Source organism: Vanrija albida (assembly GCF_041260175.1).
Source record: "Vanrija albida strain AlHP1 chromosome Unknown contig_7, whole genome shotgun sequence".
NCBI lineage: Eukaryota > Fungi > Basidiomycota > Tremellomycetes > Trichosporonales > Trichosporonaceae > Vanrija > Vanrija albida.
This window is the reverse complement of record NW_027191426.1, coordinates 661,599-682,025: the sequence shown is the minus strand read 5'-3', so window position 1 is coordinate 682,025 and position 20,427 is coordinate 661,599. Positions and strand designations below refer to the sequence as shown.

Here is a 20,427-nt window from a genome sequence, read left to right as displayed (position 1 = left end):
GATATCCACGAGGTGGAAGTACCCAGCGATTGACTCCCGTCGAGATGCTTGGCGGCGTTATCACCCTCACGCTCCCGCCATCGATACCCTCAAGAGGAAGTACGCTCGTGGCGGCCGTCTCGGCGCGTCTTGGCGGCGCAATCGGCGTGCCCGCGATCAGCCGATGTCGGTCCCCCTCCGAGGCGGCTCGCGGAGCTGATAGCGAGCAGCCACGCCGCACGTGATGTCTGTTGGCCGATGATTGCTGCGCGTATCGACATGCTCTGGGGGTCAGCTCCAGCGTGCGAGGGGGGTTTCTGGACTCTGGCCACGACGTGCAGACCAGTGTGGCGCCCAGCTGCCCTCTACCTGGCGCGTGGGACAGCGGACTCGAGGCCTCGTCTGGTGTGGCGGACTAACTGGGCACACACTGGTCGCCATGATACTCACTGCTGATCGCCAGGGAACTCTGACTGTGGTCTTGCGCAGACTGCCACGCTTCACCTCCAATGTGGCAACACTGGCAGCATTGACCCTGCCGACCTTGACCGCGTCGATGTGGCTGTTGCCACTCAGCCTCGTGCCATCGCGCCGTTGTCACAGTGGGATTGTCCAACTGGTGCGAGCAGTGCCACCCTCTCTCTGCAGATGGGTCGAGTCTGGCCTGGCTTTGATCCGGCGGCCCATTACCCGCATCAGCAAGCGTTGCGAACCCTCCTGCGAACTCTACTCGACTTCCAGTGTCGCCGTCACTGCGCAGGCCTATCCCCCCTATCTGCACCAGTCATCATCTCACATCGCTCGTATACATTGTATAGGGCCAGTGCCCTGCTCATCTCTCTGGCGACAGTGACTGCAGTGTCTTGCCTATGCTCTCGTCTTCTAACTTATGCTAAGGGAGCTCACCACAGCGCGGTGCTCCCGACTCTCGTCCTCCCCATAACATTCGCCTAGGCGCCCCCGTTAGCACCATTGCGTGGGGTCGAGGGGGCTTCTGCCGGACGCGGCAATCCAAGCTCGTTGTGGAGAAGATCGGCGTACTGAGTCGCCTTCTTCTTGTCAACCGACGTCGTCGCAGCTTTCACAATCGTGTAAAGATCCTCTGCACGCGTCAGCGGTCCACCCGTATCTCGGCACCCACCTCGCCACTCGCACAGAGGCATTGCTTGTGGGTTAGGGTGAAGCCCAACGATAGCCTGGACAGCACTGCCAGCCGGGATAAGAGCACCACGCTGGTCTGCAGACCGCTTGGGGGAGCAGAACCAACCAGGCTCGTTATCCAGCAGATCCGGGTAGCACCGTCCTGCGACGTCAAAGAGATCGACGCTGATCTCAGCCTCGGCGGTATTGATGCGGCGGTAGCAGTGGCCAGGTGGTGCTGGAACGTGTGGCGCGTCGGCCGCTTCCCCTTCGGCCAAAGAGGTCTTGGGGATCAACTCAAACAGGTCGCCGTAGACAAGGCAGCGCCATCTGTCATGACCCGGGCCTTCTTCGTTGTTGGGGTCGTCCCAGGGCTCTAATGTGATAACACTGGGGAAGGTGAGCGAAGCGGATTGGGGGCGCGACAGCGCCCTCAAGATGACGACTCACCGAATCTGCATGAACACAGCATTCTCCAGTGCCCCTTGCCTTGGCAATGCAAAGTTGTCTGTGGGAATCTCGGATCGGTGCAGGCGGAGCCTGACCATGTCCTCGAGCCAGATTCGCTCGCCCTGATACCAAACGCCTTGGAACAACGTCTTTTGTCCGCTCACAATCGCAGAGTGATCCTCAGCATTGAGTCTCCCATCTCCTGGGACAACCTCGATCTTGTCCGTCTGAGCCCAGTAGCCAGCAATGGTCTGTTGGTATCAGTAAGGGGAGTTTGACGGGATTGTGGTGCAGAGTCCAACAGCCCACCGCTCGGCTCACTCACCTCGGCCATCTCGATCGCTGGCGACGCGCGAATTACCACGCCATCCCACGTCGCGGGCATGTCGCTGAAAGGAATCCGCTCTCCGAAGCGGCTCTGCCACCTGGCCGTCAGAGCGGAACCCTGGAGATCTTGAGGTTTGGGAGGGTCCGCAGCAGCCTCAGCTTTGACGGCTTCCCCGAGAACGCGCTTGTACTCTTCAGCCCGAGCCTTCCACCCCTCGGCCCCGCCAAAGAGTTCAGAGCCAGCTGCCCACGGAAGCACGTCGCGTGTCCGACGCTTGACTTCCGATCCTCTCTTGAACCAGCCAAGAGGGCGAATGGTGTGGATGAACTCCTTCTTCTTGGCAGGTTGTTGCAGAGACTTGGGTGGTGTACCACCATACATCGACCATGCGGCTCCTGCCGACGCAGCGGCACTCGACTGGTCGGCGCTGCTGTTGTTGATAGTCGTCTCCTTGATCGAAGCGATCAGACCGGGCCAATGAGTGAGGGGAAAGTTGCCGCTGTTGGGCGGAGGCTGGACGGGGTTGTCCAACTTGAAGAAGACGAGCTCGCCACGGCCTTCGAAATCAGCTTTGCTGTAAACAGTGTACTCACGGAACCGCCTTCCCGAGCGATGGTCTATCGCGCGCTCCACTGTGATAGAGTCGTATAGCTCATCCGGCTCCTCTGGCTTCGACCTCTTGTTCGCGTCGTGGCCTTTGCTGGTGGCCGAACGCTTCTGGGCACCGGGCGCCGACGAGTCTGCAGTAGACCTGCCATTGCCATACTTGCAATTGCAGGTATCCTTGTGGGTGTCGAAACTCAAGTTGGTGTTCTGTAGCCATTCGACATGGGGCAGAAACTCGGGTACCGACCGGAACCTGGCACTGCCGATATACTTTGAGCCGTAAAGGTAGTAGTCGTCGCGCATAGTGCTGTCCTCTTTGATTTTGTGGTGAACGAATAACGCGTAGCCTTCTGGGAAGTCGGCCATCTTTGGGTCCTCTGGGGATTGTCAGGATGACACGAGAGGAGTTCGACTCACTGATTCCGCCGAGGTCATACTTCTTGGCCAGGTGTAGGCCCACGCGTTCCATGTACGTCTTGTAGCGGATACTCTCACTAGCAAAATGTCAGCGCCTGCATACGACGCGCGCCGATGCGACTCACGGGCCGATCTTCTCATACCAGCCGTCGGGATGACCGACTGGCCGGGCTTCTGGCCAGGTCGACTTGCTGCCGTCGGAGCGCGCCCAGACGAGCTTTGCGTGAACTGGCTTGGCCATGATCACGTTCTGTGTGGTATAATCGAGAGCGGAAGGGGAGGATGCGCGTGAGTTTGAATGACAATTACAGTGTGAAGTAGGAAAGTGTTGAGTGCAAGTCGTCGAAAGATGACGGACGCGCGAGTTGGTCGTCGCTCAGATTCCAGGAACACTTTCCCTTCACTCACACGCGCGCGTCCGTCTAATCACAACATTACACTCCTGGAAAATTGCTTCCGTAAATCGCACCAAGTATACATAATCTAGGCTACAAGTCGACAAGGCAGGCAGGCAATCATGCCTGTGCAATTACGATGGGCCCGTTGTGCCCAGCAATGAGTGCAGCCTCTCGGTGCGCCTTGATGCCGCGCAGCTCCTCGAGACGCGCCTTGAGGCGTGGCACTTCAAGCAGACGGTGCTCGAGCTCCTGCTTCTCCTCCTGGAGAGCCAGGCGCTTCTCAGCGTCAAGTGTCGTGCTGTGGGCGTTAGCATAGCCCTCCAACCATGCACTCACAAGACGTAGCCGCCTTGTCCATCGTACTGGAGCACCATTTTGTGGTATTTCCACAGAGATGGGCGGTGCGAGACGGTCATGACGGTGATGCCCAGGTCTGAGGGGGTAAGCTGTCGCCAGATTTGGTAGACTCACCCATGGCGTGCGTGTACATTGCCCGCTCCACGTCGAGGCCGACGGCGCTGGTACACTCGTCGAGGATGGCGTACTTTGGCTTGTGGTAGAAGAGACGGGCCATGGCGATACGCTGCTTGTCGCCGCCAGAGAGGGCATCGCGCCACTCGCGAACAGCGTCCCAGCCGCCCTCGCGCTCGACAATGTGGCCCATCTCGACAATGTCCAGCATGGCCTTCAGCTCTTCGTCGGTCACGCCCTTGGCCTTCATGGCCTTGTGGTCGTCTGGGTAGATGATCTGGTCTCGGAGCGTGCCAGTGCAGAGGTAAGGCCTCTGGGGAATGTAGCAGAAGTCGTGCTCAGGCGGCTTGTACACAGTTCCGCCGTACACAGGCCACAGGCCGCCAAGGATGCGGAACATGGAGCTCTTGCCACAGCCGTTGGGTCCGATGACAAGAAGGTGCTGTCCGGGCTCGACGCGGAACGACATCGACTTGATAAGCACGTCGCCATTGGGGGAGATGAGCGGCACCTCGTCGAAACGGATGTACTCGGATTCGATGATCTTGCCGCGGCTTTGCAGCACTGAATGCGTCAGTATGGAGATGGCATATGTTGACCCACTCTTCTTGTTGTCCTCGACATTGGCGCTGCTGACAAGCTTCTTCTGGTACTTGCCGTGCTTGACATCGTCCATCGTGTCAAACAAGTCGGACACACGCGCCGTGTAGCCGGCGAGCTCTGCGAGTTCCTGAAAGGTCAGCACTTGGTATGACTCCCACCCACCTTGTAGCTGTACATGACACGTCCAAAGGCATCGCTGGAAGAAAGGAGCAGGCGGCGGTTGGTGACAAAGCCTTCCGTTCGGCTTCCCAGGTCGCCGCTTCCCAAGCCGAGCGCCTCGCCGAAGAATGTCGGGATGGCGCAGATGACGAGACCGAAGCTTCCCCATGCCCATTTGATGACACCCTCCTCGGCGATACCGTGCCATACGCGCGTGTGGAGGACACGGTTGGCGTGCTTGACAAGGGCAAAGTATCCTCGCTCGATGACGTTCTTTTCGTAGTCCTCGCCGTGGTAGAAGGCAATCTCCTCGGCATTCTCCAGCAGGCGCGAGTGTGTGAAGCGCAGCTCGCCCTCGAGTGTCGCCTCGTGCGCAGCGTACTCGCCGAATGGTGGGGTGATTGCGCGCACTGAATAGGTGAGCGGGGATATCGCACACTTGGCGACTTACACAACTTGGCGCTCGCCTGCACGAGGATGGTGAGGACGACGAGGCCCTCGGCACCGACATTCCTCGACAGCTGGTAGTTGTACAGACTGGATTCAGCAGAGTCCACCATCTCCCACTCACATCACATCGAGGATTGGCTTGGCAATGTTCGAGTAGATCTCAGCCAGCTTGTTGCTGAACTGCTGGATATCGACGGTCATGTACTGATCGGCATTCTTGATCCGGTCATCCAGGTTCGCGAGCTTGTAATAGAGCTTCTCCTCGTCGTGTTCGTCCACACCGGGCTCCGGGCCTGCCGCCTCGGGGTCAAGGTAGTTTGTCAACGCGTAACGTGTCAACCTGGGCTGTCAGCAGGAGTCACGCTTTGCCACCCACCTGCTGCGGTACGCCAGGGCCAGTTCGCTCTGCAGGAACTCGAGCATCGAGTTGGTGTACGTTGCCGGGACGGCAACCACGAGCCAGCGCGCGAGGTTCATGAGGAAGAGGCGCGGCTGCGCAGTGACGAGCGAGGAGACGATTCTGAGACGTCAGCAGCAGATCTGTTATCCAGGAGGCGAGCTCGCCGCCATCGCACTCACCTCCCATCCAAGTCTGCGACGTAGAGCGACAGTCCGGTACGTCCAACCAGGAACACCGAGTGCAGTGCGAGCATGGCCGCCTCGCGGCTCCGAATGCCGGGGATGACGATACGGAGGAGCTTCTTGAGCCGCGCGCGGAAGAGGGGGTCGGACACCGACAACTTCTTCTTGCCGCCGCGCTTGTCCTTTCCGCCCTTCTTCTTGCCACCTCCGCTGCCGAGCTTGTCGGGGTTGACATTACCCTTGCCGCCGAGGTTGACGACTGCGGTGCCGACGCAGTAGAGCACAAAGCCTGCGGTGAGGAAGCGCTGCACGCTGGATCGGTGCTGCAGATAGAGGTTGAGGGCCGAGTGGAGCTTTTCGCGCAGCGCGGCCGTGGTGGCCGCTGTGCGCTTGCCGACCGCGGCGGAGGTCATGGTGGTGGATTGTGTGGCGCCGTGAGTGCAAGGAGAGTGGTGTGGAAGAGAAGAGGTGAGATGGAGTGGTGCGTGTTGTTGGTTTGTGACGGGTCAAAAGGGCACCAACGATGAATGCCGGCTATGACGCCAAGTCTAATGGCCGGGATTCAGAGTGGCGGCAGCGTGGCCGGGCAGGGCGCTTGTGGCATCGGGGTCACCTGTCTTGCATCGTCACCCCGACAAAAGATCGTCCTTCAACTGCGTCTGAGCGATTCTATGTAGGTTTGAGTGCTTTGATGAAGACACCGTCAGAAGATCTCGCTTCGCAGACACTGGCCCGCTCGGCAAGAAGTTTGACTGCCTGAGAGATGGCCGCTGGAGTACTGCTGCTGACTAGCAGGATTCGCTGGCACACAACCCGATGCGTCCGGTGGGCCCGATGCCCATGGGCATAGCCTCCTGAAGACGAGAATCAGTGTTCAAGTGTGACGGAGACATAGAAGTTGGCAAGCGCGCAGAGGGGGGAACGCGGTCTGGCCATGCCAGCCGTCCCAGGAATGCAGAATCGTACCCTCGAAAGACGTCTTCTCCTGTCAGCGTTGCATGAACCCGCCAGAGCTATTTCGGTCATAAGTGGATTGATACATAGACTCATACAGGAGTTCGTACTGTCTGTCGGTGGGTAGGAATTGAAGAGCAGGTGAGAGAATACCGCTTTGCCCGAAGACGGGCATCTTCAGCACATCATGAGGGGACAATGATCGTCTGCAGATACTGTAGTAGGGCATGAAAGCCTTGGTTCTGGTCACCGAACTGGAGGGAAATGACAGCTGTGAAGAGAGAACGCAGGACTACTGTGTTGAAAGAGGAGCACCAAACCTAACGGCAGTCTGTTGAGGACCCCACCGTGGAGCGTTTCGGTGATCACAACATGGACATAGGTGTATCCAACACTGTTAGCTTGTGGTTTGCATAAACTGAACATACGGGGAGCGGAGGGGCTACTAATGGCTTTTACAGCGGCTTACCAGGCCTCCTGGGTCCTGTGGGGGAGGGGGTACGATCGGAGCCCAGCGTTTGTGACATATGCCGTGTTTGTAGAAAGAGGTTCCTCCCGCGTTCATTCAGAAGGGCTGGCCACCGTAAATTCCGCTCACCAGGGGGGTCAGACAGTCAGCCGGTGGGTTGAATTGCGCTGCTTGCTGCTTCCCCCCGCGCCCAAGTCGCGTCGGCGAGGCCGCCACAGCGCAGGCAATGGGGAGTAGCTTGGTCGTCGGTCGCGTTCTACTAATACCTGCTTATTTACACCCTTCCCCACTACTGACTTGCACTGTAGGAGCGCACCACATCATACCACTACGCATGCATGTACCCAGCCTGACCTGCCGTGCCCCCGATCGCGGCTTGTCGTCCACCTTCGCCTGTCCACCACCACACCGAAAGCAGCCAAATTTGCTTCCGCCCTCTCTTCAACCACCTCCGAAAAGTCGAGCAATCTGACCCGACACAACCTCGAAGCCGACAACACCGTCCACAACGTCCCACCCACACCCCATCACACCATGATCGGCCTCAAGGGACGCATGAACGTGAGCCGCGGCGTCGCGGGGCAGCGCTAACGCCCAGGTCATTGACAACTCGGGCGCCGTCATCGCCGAGGTGATCAACGTGATCAAGGTCAAGACGAGGGCCAAGTCGACGGGCCACGCGACTGTCGGTGGGTAGCTGTGTGGGCTGGACCCTCGCGCAGAGCTAACACGCGCCCAGGCGACGAGGTCACCTGCGTGATCAACAAGGCGCGCCCCATCACGCTCGGCGGCCCGGCGACCAACGTGCAGAAGGTGCGCCGCGGCGACGTGCGCCGCGCGGTGATTGTGCGCACCAAGAAGCCAATCATGCGCTCCGACGGGCGTGTTGTGCGGTGAGTGGGGCGTTGGAGGGGACTCGGACCCGCGTGGGCGGGACCGACGGCGCTGACTCGGCCAGCTTTGACGACAACGCCTGCGTCCTCCTCAACAACAAGGGCGATGTCCTCGGCACACGCATCACGGGCGTCGTGTCGGCCGAGCTGCGCAAGATTGACGGCGGCGCCGACCCCAACGGCCGCTGGAGCAAGGTGCTGTCCCTGGCACCAAAGGTGAGTTGTGGGAGGGTGTGGGTGGGCATTGCTGACTCGACCCCAGATCGTCTAGTTGTTTCGTTGCATTGGCATGTATTGCATACTTTCGGCGGGTGGACGCACTGCAGCAACGGCGGGACTCATGACCGCGGGGCGCGCGGGTCTGGAGCGGGGAGGCTGGTGGTGCCGCGTGAGGGGGGCCGGCCCCGTCGGCGACGGGCGACGGCGCTCGGCAGACGACCTCGACGTAGCGAGGACGCCGCGCGCTTGGCCGACGTAACGCACCCCTCGCCACGAGCGGCCGCGGCCGCGGTGGGGCGCGAGCGCAGCTCCAGGTGAGGCGAGGCGCCGCGACCGAGGGGCGCGCGAGTAGCGGACGCCGCGTGCTATCCAGCTTGGCGATCTACCGGCGTCTGGGGGAGGCAGACTTGCACCAGTGTGCGCCTGCCGCTGGCGTGGTCGGCGGCGAGGGGTTGGTGCGGTGCGCGGTCTGCTGTGTCTGCAAGGGAGTGGCGGAGGGGCAGCGTGTGACTGACGAGCCTGCGAGTTCTCGCGGCGCAGGGTCGCGAGCGGCGGGGTAGCTTTGAGGCGACAGTTGTGTAGCTGTGCCCCCTCGCCACGCTACACACCCCCAAGTTGGCTCTACTCTGATCATACATGCACGGCAGCTAGCCTACAATACAACGTCGCCCTCGGGCGTTTTGGTCCCTCCCCCCGCTACATCAAGAAGCCGCGGATCGCGCCGCCGACCGACTGCACGTCGAGCAGGAACGTGTCGTGGCCCCACACACCGCCGAGCTCATAGTACGACACCTTGCGGTTGCCCGCGAGCTTGAGCGCGTCGGCGAGCTCGCGCTGCTGCTCAACGTTGAAGAGCACGTCGCTCTGCACGCCGAGGATGAGCGCGGGGATGTCCTTGAGGCGCTTGAGGCCGGCTGCCAGCTCGGGGAGGTGCGGGCTCTTGGAGGTCGGGATGAAGCGCTCCTTTGCCTTCTTTGTCGCCGTCGAGTCCTCGGGCACGGCGACGCTGCCTGGCCGCGGCGAGTCGGCTGCCGCGCTGACCGCCGGCGGGTCAGACGGCAGGGGGAACGGCGCGGCGTCGGGATACCGCTCGTTGTACTGGGCCGCGAGCTGCTCCAACGCCGGCGCCGTCATGTCGAACAGGTCCATGGCCTTGGACAGGTAGATGAGCGAGTTTGCGTCGTACGTGAGGCAGAAGCGCTCGCCCTGGTGGTCGAGGTATGTCTCGATCAAAAAGTCGGGCGACAGGCGCGGCGTGCCCGGCCCGCCGTCCTGCTCCTCGGACAGCATGCGGCGGCCGAAGCGCTGCTCCCACTCTGGGCCGGAGCGGTACGTGATGGTGGCAATCTGCCTGGCGAGTTTCATGCCCTCGTGCGGCGGGATGCCGTCGTAGTAGAAGCCGCGGTTCCAGTTGGGATCGGCCATGAGCACCGAGCGCTGGGCGTAGCGCATGCCGACGCCGTTGAGGCCCGAGCGGCCAGTGGCCGAGATGGAGGCGACGCGGCCGACGCGCTCGGGCGCGAGGTACGTCATGGAGAGGGACGACATGCCGCCCATGCTGGACCCGATGCAGGCGTAGAGCTTGTCGATGCCGAGGTAGTCTAGCAGGCCGAGCTGGGCGCGCGTCATGTCGTGGATCGAGAGCATGGGGAAGCGGGTCGCCCAGCGCACCTGGCCGTCGCCGGGCGGGTAGGGCGAGCTGGGGCCGGTGCTGCCGAAGCAGCCCCCGAGGACGTTGGTGCAGATGACGAAGAAGCGGTTCGTGTCGATCGGCTTGCCGGGCCCAACAAAGTCCTCCCACCAGCCGGGCTTGGACGAAGTCGCGTGCGCGACGTCGTTGCCGCCCGACGCGACGTGCGACGACGCCGACAGGCCAGTGTGCAGGATGATGGCGTTGTCGCGCGCCTCGTTGAGCGTGCCCCAGGTCTCGTAGGCTAGCTGGTGCGGGGGGAGCGGGGTGTCCGAGTAGACGAGTGGGAGGGGGCCGGGGGAGTGGTAGTGGAGTGTTGTGGGTGGGGGCTGGGGGGGGGGGGTCAGCAAGATGCAGTCGGTGGAAGCCGCCACTCGCACGCGCTCCGCGCAACTCACGACGTAGCACGCCTCGGCCTCGCCCTCGGGCTTGCTCCCCTCCTGCGCGGCCTCGTCTTTCGCAATCTCCGCCCTCCGCCTCTCAATCTCAGCCGTCGTCTTGGACTCGCCCGAGCTCTCAGGCTTCCGCCGCCCCAGGCCGAGAATGTCAGTCGCCCTCGGCGCCTCGCGGCTCGTGAGCCCAAACCCGCCCGGGGAGAAGGCCGGCCGGCGCCGGCTGGGGATCTGCGGCGCGGCGGGGGGCACGAACGGCGGCGCGGAGCTGAATGGCAGAGCTTCCGCCGCGGGCGCGAGCAGCGCGCTGTCGAGGTGCAGCTTGGAGAGGTGGGGCTTGCGCGGCTGCACCTTTGGCTTGGGGCCGGTCGGGAGGTGCAGGCTGCGCGGGAGGGGCGCGCGGGGCGGCATGGTGGGGAGGGGGAGGGTGGGTGGGGCTAGGTCGGTCGTTCGGGGCTCGAGTCTGCAATGTCGCCACTGGCGAGGGACGGACGACAAAGTCAAAGATGGTGGTTACCGTGGTACTGGGTGGTCGCTCAGCTGATGTCGCGCTCAGCTGATGCTGCGGTCGTCGGTCGTCGTCGCGAGGAGTGAGTTTGTCTTGCTCCTCGTCGCTGCTCCTCGTCGCCGCTCGCCGCCGTCGTCGCCTCCTCGCCTCGCCGCTTACTTCACTCTTCAGAAATACGATGAGCACGCCATTCCAGGCACGGCAGCCCGGGGCCCCCGCCGATTCGTGGAACTGCCCGAGCCGATTTGCTCCCGCCGCGGCAGGTGGCAGTGGCATTCCGAACATGTCGCCATCGATGGTGGGCATGCCACTCACTCACCTCGTCGTCCTTCGTAAATCGCGGCACGGCGACCTGCTAGCCAGCCAGCCTAGATGCGACGCGACGCTCGATAACGCACGCCGCACGCACTAGGGCGTCCCCGCGCGCGCGCGCCCGTGCCCCCGATAAGCTGGCGACGCGGGTGCTAGCTCGCGCCATCGCCGTCTTCGGGATACCCCCTCTTCCAGATTTATCGAGCACGACACAACACACAACAGCCAGTGTGCCTCACCCAGCTCTTCGGAACGCCTGCCCCACAATGACGCCTTGCCTCCCCAGCAACGTGGTAACGTCAACCTACCGCAGCCCCACACCGCGTCATTCACACGGTCGCAGGCACTCTGCCGCAAGCGATCGATCGCCACCCACAGCCCGAGCACGAGGACGCCTCAGCCGCCGCAAGCCGCGTTTGACCATCACTAAACAGGCAAGTGGCAAAAACGTCACGGTCGAGCCAAAGCCGCAAACACCACTTGCAAATCATCCCATTCAAACGCCATATTGGCATACAACAGAGCCACAACTGAGGAATACCACAACACACCTTGCACAGCTCCACACACTCCCATCAGTAGTTCGTGTTCGAAACAATGCATGGTTACGAAAGAGCCCCAATGGCGTCCCTGTCATGTACAGATGGATGGATTATGGTTCAAGTACACAATGAATATCGGGCGCGGGCGCGGGCGCGGTGGTGGGGTCCAATGTAAAAGAGACAACTTGGAATGCAGTACAACGGATAGTGCAGGAGAACCCAAGAGCGACGCTAGTCGCGGGAATAGTGGTGGTTATGATGTCGTAGTGGTGGTGGTGGTAGTAGTAGAAGACGAATTGGCAGGCGCAAAGCTCCAGCACATCACGTCGCCGTCGTCAGACCCAGAGACAATCATGTCATCCGAGAGCTGGAGGCTCGTGACGGCACCGCGGTGGCCAACAAGCGTCTGGACGCAGTTGCCAGACTCGCGGTCCCACACCTTGATGGTGCGGTCGTGAGAAGCCGAGGCGAGGCGAAGCGCGTCAAAGTCGACGCCCCATACGCCCTCAATGTGGCCAAAGAGCGTGTTGAGCTCGCGGCCCGTGTCAACGTTCCAGAGCTTGACAGTGCCGTCGAGCGAGCCGGTGGCCAGGATGGCCATCTTGGCACCGTCGCCCTCGCTCGTCTTCTCGCGAGTCTTGCGGCGGCGCGACTCGGGCTCGTCGTGCACATAGACGCGAGGCTGGATCGGTTCGTCCCGCGAGCCAGTGCTGTGTGCAAGAGGGTCGAAGCCTGAGGGTGGCGAGGCCGAGGCAAGGCTTGGGTTGATGGTGGCGTGCGGCGAAGTGACGGTCGCAGGGACAAAGCCCGAAGGAGTCGGTGTCGCCTCGCGCTCCTCGCGCTCCTCCTCCACGTCATCCTGGTCGGGCTTGTCGACCATGAGGATGCGAATGCTCTGGATCTGACCCTTGTGGCCGTTGAACGTGCGGATGCACGTCTGCGTGTTGAGGTCCCAGAGCTTGACGGTGCCATCGTCCGAGCCAGAGAAGAGCATGGTACCAGCGTCAATGTCAGGGCGGTCGCTGTCGCCGGCATCAGGGCCGGGAGAGCGGGGGCGGCCGGTGAACTGAGGGGGGAGAGTCGGGTCGTAGTCGTGGGGCGACGTCTTGCCGTCCCAGAGAAGGACAGAGTTGACCCACTCTTCGTGGCCGCGAAGGAAGAACTTTTCGCCGGTGCGGAAGTTACGGACGAGGATGGTGCTGTCGGCGCTGCCGGTAGCGAGGAGGTAGCCGTTGTAGTGGAGCGAGACGACGCCGTCCGAGTGGCCCTCGAACACGCGCAGGCACTCGCCCTTGCGCCAGTTCCACATGCGCACGGTGCCGTCCATGGATCCAGTGAAAAGCAGCATCTGGTCAAACCAGAGGGCACGGACAGCGCGAGTGTGGCCCCGGAGAACGTTGACCTGCTCGCCCGAGTCGAGGTTCCAAACGCGGACGGTGCGGTCGTAACCACCGGTGATGAGCACGGGGTAGGAAGGCGAGGTAAGAGTGGTGTGGTACTGGAGGCACATGACACCATCGGTGTGACCCTTGAGGGTCTTGGTGACGCACCGGCCCTTGCGCCAGTTGCGCTCGACGACCAGACGCTCGCAGTAGACCGACTTCCAGGGACGGGTGAGACGAACCTCGCGCGAAAGGCTGCCGTTGGCGAGCTTTGACGGGCCGACTTGCAGCTCTTCAGGCTCGGCCTCGGAATCGCTGTCGACGCGCTGCTTCTTCTCCCTGGGCCAGGTCATGGGCGAACTGGGCGCCGAGCGCTTAAGCGAGGTGATAAGTGTCGGTGCGTCGCAGGTAATGGCGGTCTGGTGCGAGTGCGAGCCATGTTCCGCCCGGTCAACACGTAGAACCTCTGAGCGCGTGAGGACGGGCTTGACTCCAAAGTGGTCGTGGTCGTGGTGGTCGTGTGGGCCGTGGCCACCAATGCCCAGGGCCGTTGCGGGGCTACGGTCCTTGAGCTCGACCTTGAGACGGCGGCGCTCGAGGAGGGGGAGACCCCATCCGCACTTTTCACACTTGCGGTCAATGTGCTGACCGCACATGCGACGCCAGAGAAGATCGTCATCGGCCAGGGCCTTCCAAGAGGCAGAGACCTGAGCGGCGCGACCAAGACTGATGGCGTCGAGGTAGCCCAGGATTCTGAGCGAGACTTCACGAGGAAGAAGCGAGAAGGGGTCGATGCGGATGATTTGGTTGAGCGTGTCGGAGAGGTGGGAGAGCTGAGAGCTACCAGAGGTGTAAGCGAACTGCCAAGAACCGCCACGCCATTCGTGCTCTGTGTGGCACCACTTACAAGCAGCACATTGTCAGGATGCCCTCGAGGATCAGCTTCCTCTTGTTGTGGGGCGCCGCGGAAAAGGTCGACCAGAGGTTTGTAATTGCGGCGCGCTCGGGAACCGGGAGCGAGTCGAGTGACTAGCGCTGGTCAGCATGGTTTGTCGCGCTCAGAGGTGCCTTGCCACCTTACCTTTTGCAGCTTGGCGTTGACATTCTGGTTAGCCGTCTGCTGGTGCCTCACGCAGAGCTTGCGACCGTCCTTTGCGGCCGTGATGGACTCTGGCGCGTGCGAGTGGTCCTCTGAGAGGATGCTGGCGTGGGTGTCGATGTGGGCCATTGTGGTGGGGCTGGTGGGGGGGAGAGTTGGTGTAGGGAAGGGGCGGCGTGAGCCCAGTGTGTGGTGCCAGTGCGTCGGCGGGGCGGGCCAAGTCACAAGACTTGTTGGTGGGGTTGCGGGTGATTAAAGGTACGACGCCGGTGGGTGACGGGCGCGGGACGTGAATTGAGATGGGGGGTGGGAGTGGGAGGTGGAAGTGGGATGAGACTTGGATTTCCGAGAGTTGGATCGTCGGCCAGGCCTCTCCGTTTCTCGCTGGTGTTGGACAGCGAGAAGAGAAAAGAAGGAAAGGAGCGAGGACTTGTTGGAAGTCTACGCGTTTTGTTGTTTGCAGGAGGGGTGCAGGTGTGGAGCGCGCGGGGCGGGCAGTGTTTGTTGAATCACGCCAGCGATGAGGAGAGAGAGAGATGAAAGGGAGATGTCGATGTCAAAAGTGGAATGGAGGATTAGAAAAGACAAGAAGGGGGGAGTTTGAGTTGATTACGTGCTAGTGGGCGGCCAAGCGGCGAGGGTTGTAACAATTCTGCCAAGCAAGGCTAGGCGCGGGGGGGGGGGCGATGGCAACTGCGGCTAGTCGTCACGAGTCATGCATGCGTCGTACCGTATTATTTCCTTTCCCTGTCTAACCCCTCCTGGGCTGGTGCTGGTGCCGCTGGTGCATGCAGTACGCGGCAGGCAGGGTCGCCAGCGAGTTGCGTGATGACGACGGCGATGCAGCTCCGGGATGGCGAAATGATGGCGCAATGGGGGTTGTCGGTGGAAGCCGTGCCAGCTGGAAGGGGGCCGGGGGGTGGCCACCCACACGGCGACTGGCCACTGACTGGGCAACCAGGTCAACGTGCGGCGCGACTCTGCTCCTGCTGCCCCTCCTCCCCCTCCGCTCCGTACACATCGCCCATGCATCTCCGCGCACGCAACCAAGCTCGCCATCGCAGGCGAGCTACGCAGCACGAGGCCACACAGCCGAAGTCACCGAGAGCCAATCGTCTCACTCTGGCACTCTGGGCACCATTACTATTCGTTTTCCAGGCCTGACAATTCGGGATTTTCACCTGCCACGTTTGCCCCCGTCGCTCGGTTCGGGATGCGACGACGACGGCTGGCTGCCACCCTTGCCAACACGGCTACATGCGACGGAACGTGGACGGAGAGAGGTGTCCACCGGCCCCGTCCCGCCGGCCACGGAGCTCAGGCGGAGCTGAGCCAGTCCCGAGGGCCTTGCTATCCGGCCGGCCGGCGCGCCGGGTCGCGTGGGTCGCGACGTGCTCAGCCCAGGCCGCCGTCGCGTGGCTCGCCCTCCGCGGCGAATCGCAAACACCGCTCGCACCGCCAGCTCTTGTCAAAATTCAACCCAGCACGCGATTCACTCTTGTTTCCAGACCTCGCTCCACTCTTTCGGCATTGCTCTAATCACGAACGTCGTGGTCTCATCCGCATGGCGTGCGCCGCGCCGCACCCCACGCAGGATGAGCACGACGCGCCGCACCGCTGTGTCCTCCGCGCTCACTGCCGGCCCGCGCGGGCGACACAGCAGTGTCGGCGCTCTCCTTTCCCCACACACACCCGGCTCCATCTGCTCTGTCTCGCTGCTCCGTGCGTACGCAGATTCCTGAATGGGCCAAGAAGAACGGCCCGCCGACGGGCCCGGGGCTCGCTCTGGGCTTGTGACGCGGGCTAGGCGCTACAAATTGACCCGCTCCGGGTCTGTCCTACTCCGGAGCGGGGTCTCATCTGGTGCTTACAGACGGAACGTTGGCGCTATGCTTTAGGTCAGTACTACACTATGCATTTACTTCTCAGTGCGGGCCGTGTGGCTCTGGTCGTGGCGGCGGCGTCGTCGTGCGCGTGGCGGCGGCGTAGACGTGACGGCTCGATCTCGTCGACAAACTTGCAGATCCTCCTACAATCCCCCACCCCTCCCCCCCCCCCCCTCCACCGCCAGATCCGCACCAGCTCCGGCTTGTCCGGCTTGCGTGATCGCCCCAATCCCAATCCCCCTCTATCGCCCATATCTCCCACCCCTCCCCTTCGTTATCACCGGCGCCACTCAAGCCCCTCCTGCTCCCCTAGTGGCAAACACGCGGGAGGGTCAACTGAAGGCGCGCACAGCGGCGGCTCTGTCGCGGCCGGGCCCAGTGCTCGCGAGGCAGCAACACGCGCTGCGGGCAATCAATACGTGCGCTCGCGGGTTGGCTCGCTCCTGGGCCCGGCCGACATCCCATCCCTTGCTTCGTAATCTCGTCTCGTATGAATCGTCATCTGTCCGAAATACTCGCCGATCGTTCATTCCAGCGCCGCGCCGCCGCGTCGATCTCATGGCGTGCTGGCTGGCGCTGCAGCTGCATTCGTCGTTGCGCCGCCACATCTGACGTGCGCACTCTGTCGTCCTGATCACCTGCTCAACTCACCGTGCCCACCGCCGCCGGCGTCATCGCTCGCGTGCACCCCGGCATCATCGATCGCGTGCACACCGCTGTACCTCCGCCTCGACCTCCGCCTCGACCTCCGCCATCGGCACTGCACCGCAATGGCGTGCGTGCCATTGCCACGCCACACCCCCGCACACCATCGCGACTCATCACAACCGTCGGCACGTCGCCGCGCGCCCGCCCCCGCCCGCCGATTGAACAGATGCTGCATCTTGAGGTGATAGTGCAATACAGAGAGAGAGAGGGATACTGAGGGAGAGACGAGTAGGGACCGAGGAGGAGGAAGACGGGAGAGACTCGAGACTAACGCCGCCTACATCGTACAGACAGCGACTCTAACTACCAATGTTCAAGTCATTGCCATGAGTCTATGCGTGTGCAAGAGGCATACACTGTATACACGACCGTACTGTCGCCGAGCTGACACAGTGCTTAGCGATGGTGGGGGTACTGTCCAGATGGTACAGGCTGAGGCCGCGCCTGCCCGCCTCCCGATGGCGGGTACGGGTACGCTGGCTGGCCCGGGTTTCGCTGAGAGTAGAAGCCTTGGTTGGTAGGCGACGTCTGGCCATCCCGCGAACCGCCGCCGCCGCCGCCGTACGCGGGGCCTCCCTGCCGTCCGTACGGGTCCTGTGTGTTGGACGACGTTCGTCGAGGAGGGCCCTGCGCAAGGGCGGGGCCAGGTGCGCGTTGCTGCTGGCCAGGTGGTAAGCGCTGAGGCGGCTCCCAGTTTGGAGGCACACCACTGCCTGGCGGTCGCTGCTGGAACTGCGGGTGGTGGAAGATTTGGCCAGGCTGCGCCGAGTAGTGCTGACCAGCCGCAGGTCCACCGGGGCGGCCATACTGACCGCCGCCGCCACCGCCGCTGCCGGGGTACTGGAAGAGTTGTCCGGGCTGGGGTCCTCCGGCGCTACCGCCACCGCTGCCGCTGCTAGAGTGCTGCTGCGGGTAGGGTCGGCCTTCGCCTGAGCGACGTGGGTCGGCCCCGTTGGGAGGGTACTGCTGGCCGGGTCGGACACCGGGCTGCGCTGGGTGAGGGCCGTGCTGTCCTCCAGGCGGGGGCTGAGGCCGACGTGGGTCTCGTCCCTCGGGAACAGCCACAGGTCGCTGGTGTCCTCCACCCTGCATGCCATAGCTGCTTGATGACTGCGGCATGGCGGGGCGAGCGGGCGGAGCTACGCCGGGAGGGTACTGCTGGGGCTGGCCGTTGGGTGGAGGAGAGCGAACACGGCCCGGAGACGCCGTCATGGACGCGGTGCGAGGCGGAGGGGCAGCAGACTGGGGCTGGTACTGCTGGGGTGGTTGCTGGTGTTGGTGAGTGGGCGAATGCTGTTGTTGTGAATGTTGGGATTGCTGCTTGGTGTGAGGTGGTCCCCGCATCTCCTTGTCCATCTGCGCCGTCTGCATGCCGTACTGCGGGGCCCGGTAGGCCGCTTCGTTGTTGTTGCCGCGGCTGCGTTCGGGCTTACTAAGGCCTGCCTTCCTGGGGGACAAGGGTCCGGGAGCCAGAGGCTGGTCGGGCTGCTTGACACCAGCCGAGCCAGAGTCGGCCGGCTTGGACGGCGTTCCCTTGAGGGGCGGCGTGCGAAGCTGCTCGTCGCGCTCTCTATCGATTCCATTGACGGATCCGGGCTTCTTGTCCTCGGTGGGGCCAGCTGTGCGGCCGATAACGCCAAGGTACCAGAACATGAGGTTGGAGATGAGGACCTGTTCAATGAGCGGTCGGCGCGCATTTGCCAGCTTGATGTGGCTGAGACGGTACACGGCTCGCTCGACGTGGATAGGGTATCGGGCAAAGTTGGAGAAGCCTGGCGACGTCGGCGACGACGTGCCAGAGCCGGCAGCGTGCAGGGACTTGGCAGACTTGGAGGTGCCCAGCAGAGCGGCAGCCGCTGCTGGTCCAGCTGTCGCAAAGTTGGAAACCGACGACGCCTCCTCGTGCTTCTTCTTGTTGCCAAAGAGAGATCCGAGGAAGCGGTCCTTCTCCTTCTTCTTCTTCTCGCCCTTGTCCTTGTCGTGGCTGTGGCTCTTTTTGGAGAACAGGCCGCCCTTCTTCTCCTTCTCCTTGAGCTTTTCTTTGCCAGCCGAGGCAACGGAGGATGCGTTGGAGCTCGAGGACGCGGCAGAGTCGGTGCGGGTGAGAGAGGGGCGCTCCAGTGTGGGCACCTGCAGCTGGCCGTTGCGCTGGGGCACGACAATCGACGGCGGCGGGGCAACCCTTTGTGATGGCGGGGCCATACCTGGAGGAAGCTCAGCGTAGGGCCGCGCAGCCGTAGGCGTCTTGGGCTCGACCTCTGCATCGAGTTTGCGAGCGGGAGCCGCGGGCTGCTTGTGAGGCTGCTGCTGCTGCTGGAAGATGTCCTCGGACGGGCCCGAAGATGGTAACAAGCTCATGGCGTGCAATGCCGCACTCATCGACGACTCTTGGGTCGGCGTGAGCTCGTCATCTTCAAACCAGCCTGCTTCACCAGGCTTTGGCGTGACGATCGGGGGGAGGTTTGGTGGGGTGTGGACTCTTTCTGACGACGGAGCCGTCGTTCTGCTGTCGGGGCTTGGTGACCGGCTGGGATCATCGAGAGACAACGAGCTCGAGGTAGACGTCGAGGTCCGGTCGCCAGCGTACGCGTCGTAGATAAGCGCCTCATCCTCGGAAGCTCTGCCGAGGTCGGGTGATGGAGGCTGATGCACGACCTGTGGGTGGGGAGGAACCGGAAGCTTGGTCGAGGCCAGTGCAGGGGCGGGAGGCCTAGCACTGTCCGCCACGACCGAATCACTGCTCGTGAGCGAGGCGTGGGGCGACTCGGAGCTTTGCTCCTCGCTCTCCGTCTCGTCGCTGCGTCGGTCCTCGCTGCGCATGCTGTCTCCCTCCTCGACCTGATCGACGGCTCCACTGCTTGGGGAAGTGAGCCGTCCTCTTCTCGTCGACGAGAATCTGCGGCTCCCGCCCTCGCCGGGGCCACCCTTGCGGATCTTGGTTCGAGCCGTACGCCGGATAATCGATCCAGGTCTAGGGACGACTATTGGCGCGTCTGCTTCGCTCCGTTCTCCTTGGGGCGTTTCCTCGAGGACTGGGTTGGTTAGCATCGACGGGCGGCGCGACTTACATCCTGGGGCCACATTCATGCTCAAGCTTCGGCGAAGCATCTTGCGCATTTTCTCGGGGTCATCGCTCAGATCAGCGTCCTCGACGAGCTCCTCTAGTTTCTGGAGGTCGTGCAGCGTGAGGCCCTTGTCGGCATTCCTCCCGGCGTACATGGATGGGCGGCGTACGGGGACAGGTGGTGCTTCGTCCTCGACCTTGTCGCCCGCCCGCGGCGTGTATTGCCTGGACAGCATCGACTTTTTGCGCCCCAGCGCGCCAGAGAGCGAGTTGTTGCGTGCGAGCCATGACGGGCTGCGTGCTAATGCTGCCTCGCCCGTCTCGCCCGATTCGACAGCGCCCGGGTCGACCTGGGTGTGCTGCTTAAGGAAGGCGCGAAACTCGCCGGGTGCGAGCTCGGGATGGAGATGGGCCGGTACCCAGAACAGGCCCGCGTCGCCATCGAGCCCGTCGGGTGTTGCGAGCGTCACATCATCGTTGGACGAGTACGATGGGCCAGTGGAGAACGCGTCTGGAGGGGGGAGATCGGGGTCGAGCGCGAGGTCGCCTGGTCCTGGGGCAGATACCGACCTTCTTCGAAGATTCCTGTGCGCGAGCGGGTCAGTCGAGTGTGATGTGCGATGGGGGGCGAGGGGGGAGGCAAACTCACTTGAGGGTGCGGACCTCTCTCTCAATCTCCTCTTCCGAGATGGACGACGACATGGTGGTGATCAAGCTGCTGCGGTT

At 62.7% G+C, this 20,427-nt stretch overlaps 6 protein-coding genes across 6 annotated transcripts; 1 reads left to right on the top strand and 5 right to left on the bottom strand.

The window, feature by feature from the left end:
* Positions 1-929: 929 nt before the first annotated feature.
* On the bottom strand, positions 930-3,161 carry Q8F55_008707 (uncharacterized protein; the record flags this gene model as incomplete). Its single annotated transcript, XM_069357091.1, has 7 exons — positions 930-1,081; positions 1,121-1,509; positions 1,570-1,820; positions 1,895-2,454; positions 2,491-2,880; positions 2,921-2,997; positions 3,046-3,161. The coding sequence occupies 7 exons, from the start codon at positions 3,159-3,161 to the stop codon at positions 930-932; spliced, it is 1,935 nt and encodes a 644-aa protein (XP_069205028.1).
* Positions 3,162-3,435: 274 nt separating this feature from the next.
* On the bottom strand, positions 3,436-5,996 carry PXA2 (ATP-binding cassette long-chain fatty acid transporter pxa2; the record flags this gene model as incomplete). Its single annotated transcript, XM_069357090.1, has 9 exons — positions 3,436-3,616; positions 3,655-3,751; positions 3,790-4,353; positions 4,393-4,519; positions 4,555-4,961; positions 5,003-5,088; positions 5,123-5,341; positions 5,378-5,521; positions 5,581-5,996. The coding sequence occupies 9 exons, from the start codon at positions 5,994-5,996 to the stop codon at positions 3,436-3,438; spliced, it is 2,241 nt and encodes a 746-aa protein (XP_069205027.1).
* Positions 5,997-7,540: 1,544 nt separating this feature from the next.
* Positions 7,541-8,170, top strand: mrpl38 (mitochondrial 54S ribosomal protein uL14m; the record flags this gene model as incomplete). The annotated part of the gene is made up of 5 exons (XM_069357089.1): positions 7,541-7,567; positions 7,605-7,695; positions 7,746-7,899; positions 7,965-8,115; positions 8,162-8,170. 5 exons carry the CDS (start codon positions 7,541-7,543, stop codon positions 8,168-8,170), a joined length of 432 nt encoding a protein of 143 aa, XP_069205026.1.
* A 644-nt stretch (positions 8,171-8,814) lies between these two features.
* On the bottom strand, positions 8,815-10,611 carry cys2 (Serine O-succinyltransferase; the record flags this gene model as incomplete). The annotated part of the gene is made up of 2 exons (XM_069357088.1): positions 8,815-10,137; positions 10,207-10,611. 2 exons carry the CDS (start codon positions 10,609-10,611, stop codon positions 8,815-8,817), a joined length of 1,728 nt encoding a protein of 575 aa, XP_069205025.1.
* A 1,204-nt stretch (positions 10,612-11,815) lies between these two features.
* Positions 11,816-14,172, bottom strand: Q8F55_008703 (uncharacterized protein; the record flags this gene model as incomplete). Its single annotated transcript, XM_069357087.1, has 3 exons — positions 11,816-13,784; positions 13,852-13,973; positions 14,026-14,172. The coding sequence occupies 3 exons, from the start codon at positions 14,170-14,172 to the stop codon at positions 11,816-11,818; spliced, it is 2,238 nt and encodes a 745-aa protein (XP_069205024.1).
* Positions 14,173-17,033: 2,861 nt separating this feature from the next.
* On the bottom strand, positions 17,034-20,403 carry Q8F55_008702 (uncharacterized protein; the record flags this gene model as incomplete). The annotated part of the gene is made up of 3 exons (XM_069357086.1): positions 17,034-19,669; positions 19,706-20,286; positions 20,351-20,403. 3 exons carry the CDS (start codon positions 20,401-20,403, stop codon positions 17,034-17,036), a joined length of 3,270 nt encoding a protein of 1,089 aa, XP_069205023.1.
* Between the last annotated feature and the right edge of the window lie 24 nt (positions 20,404-20,427).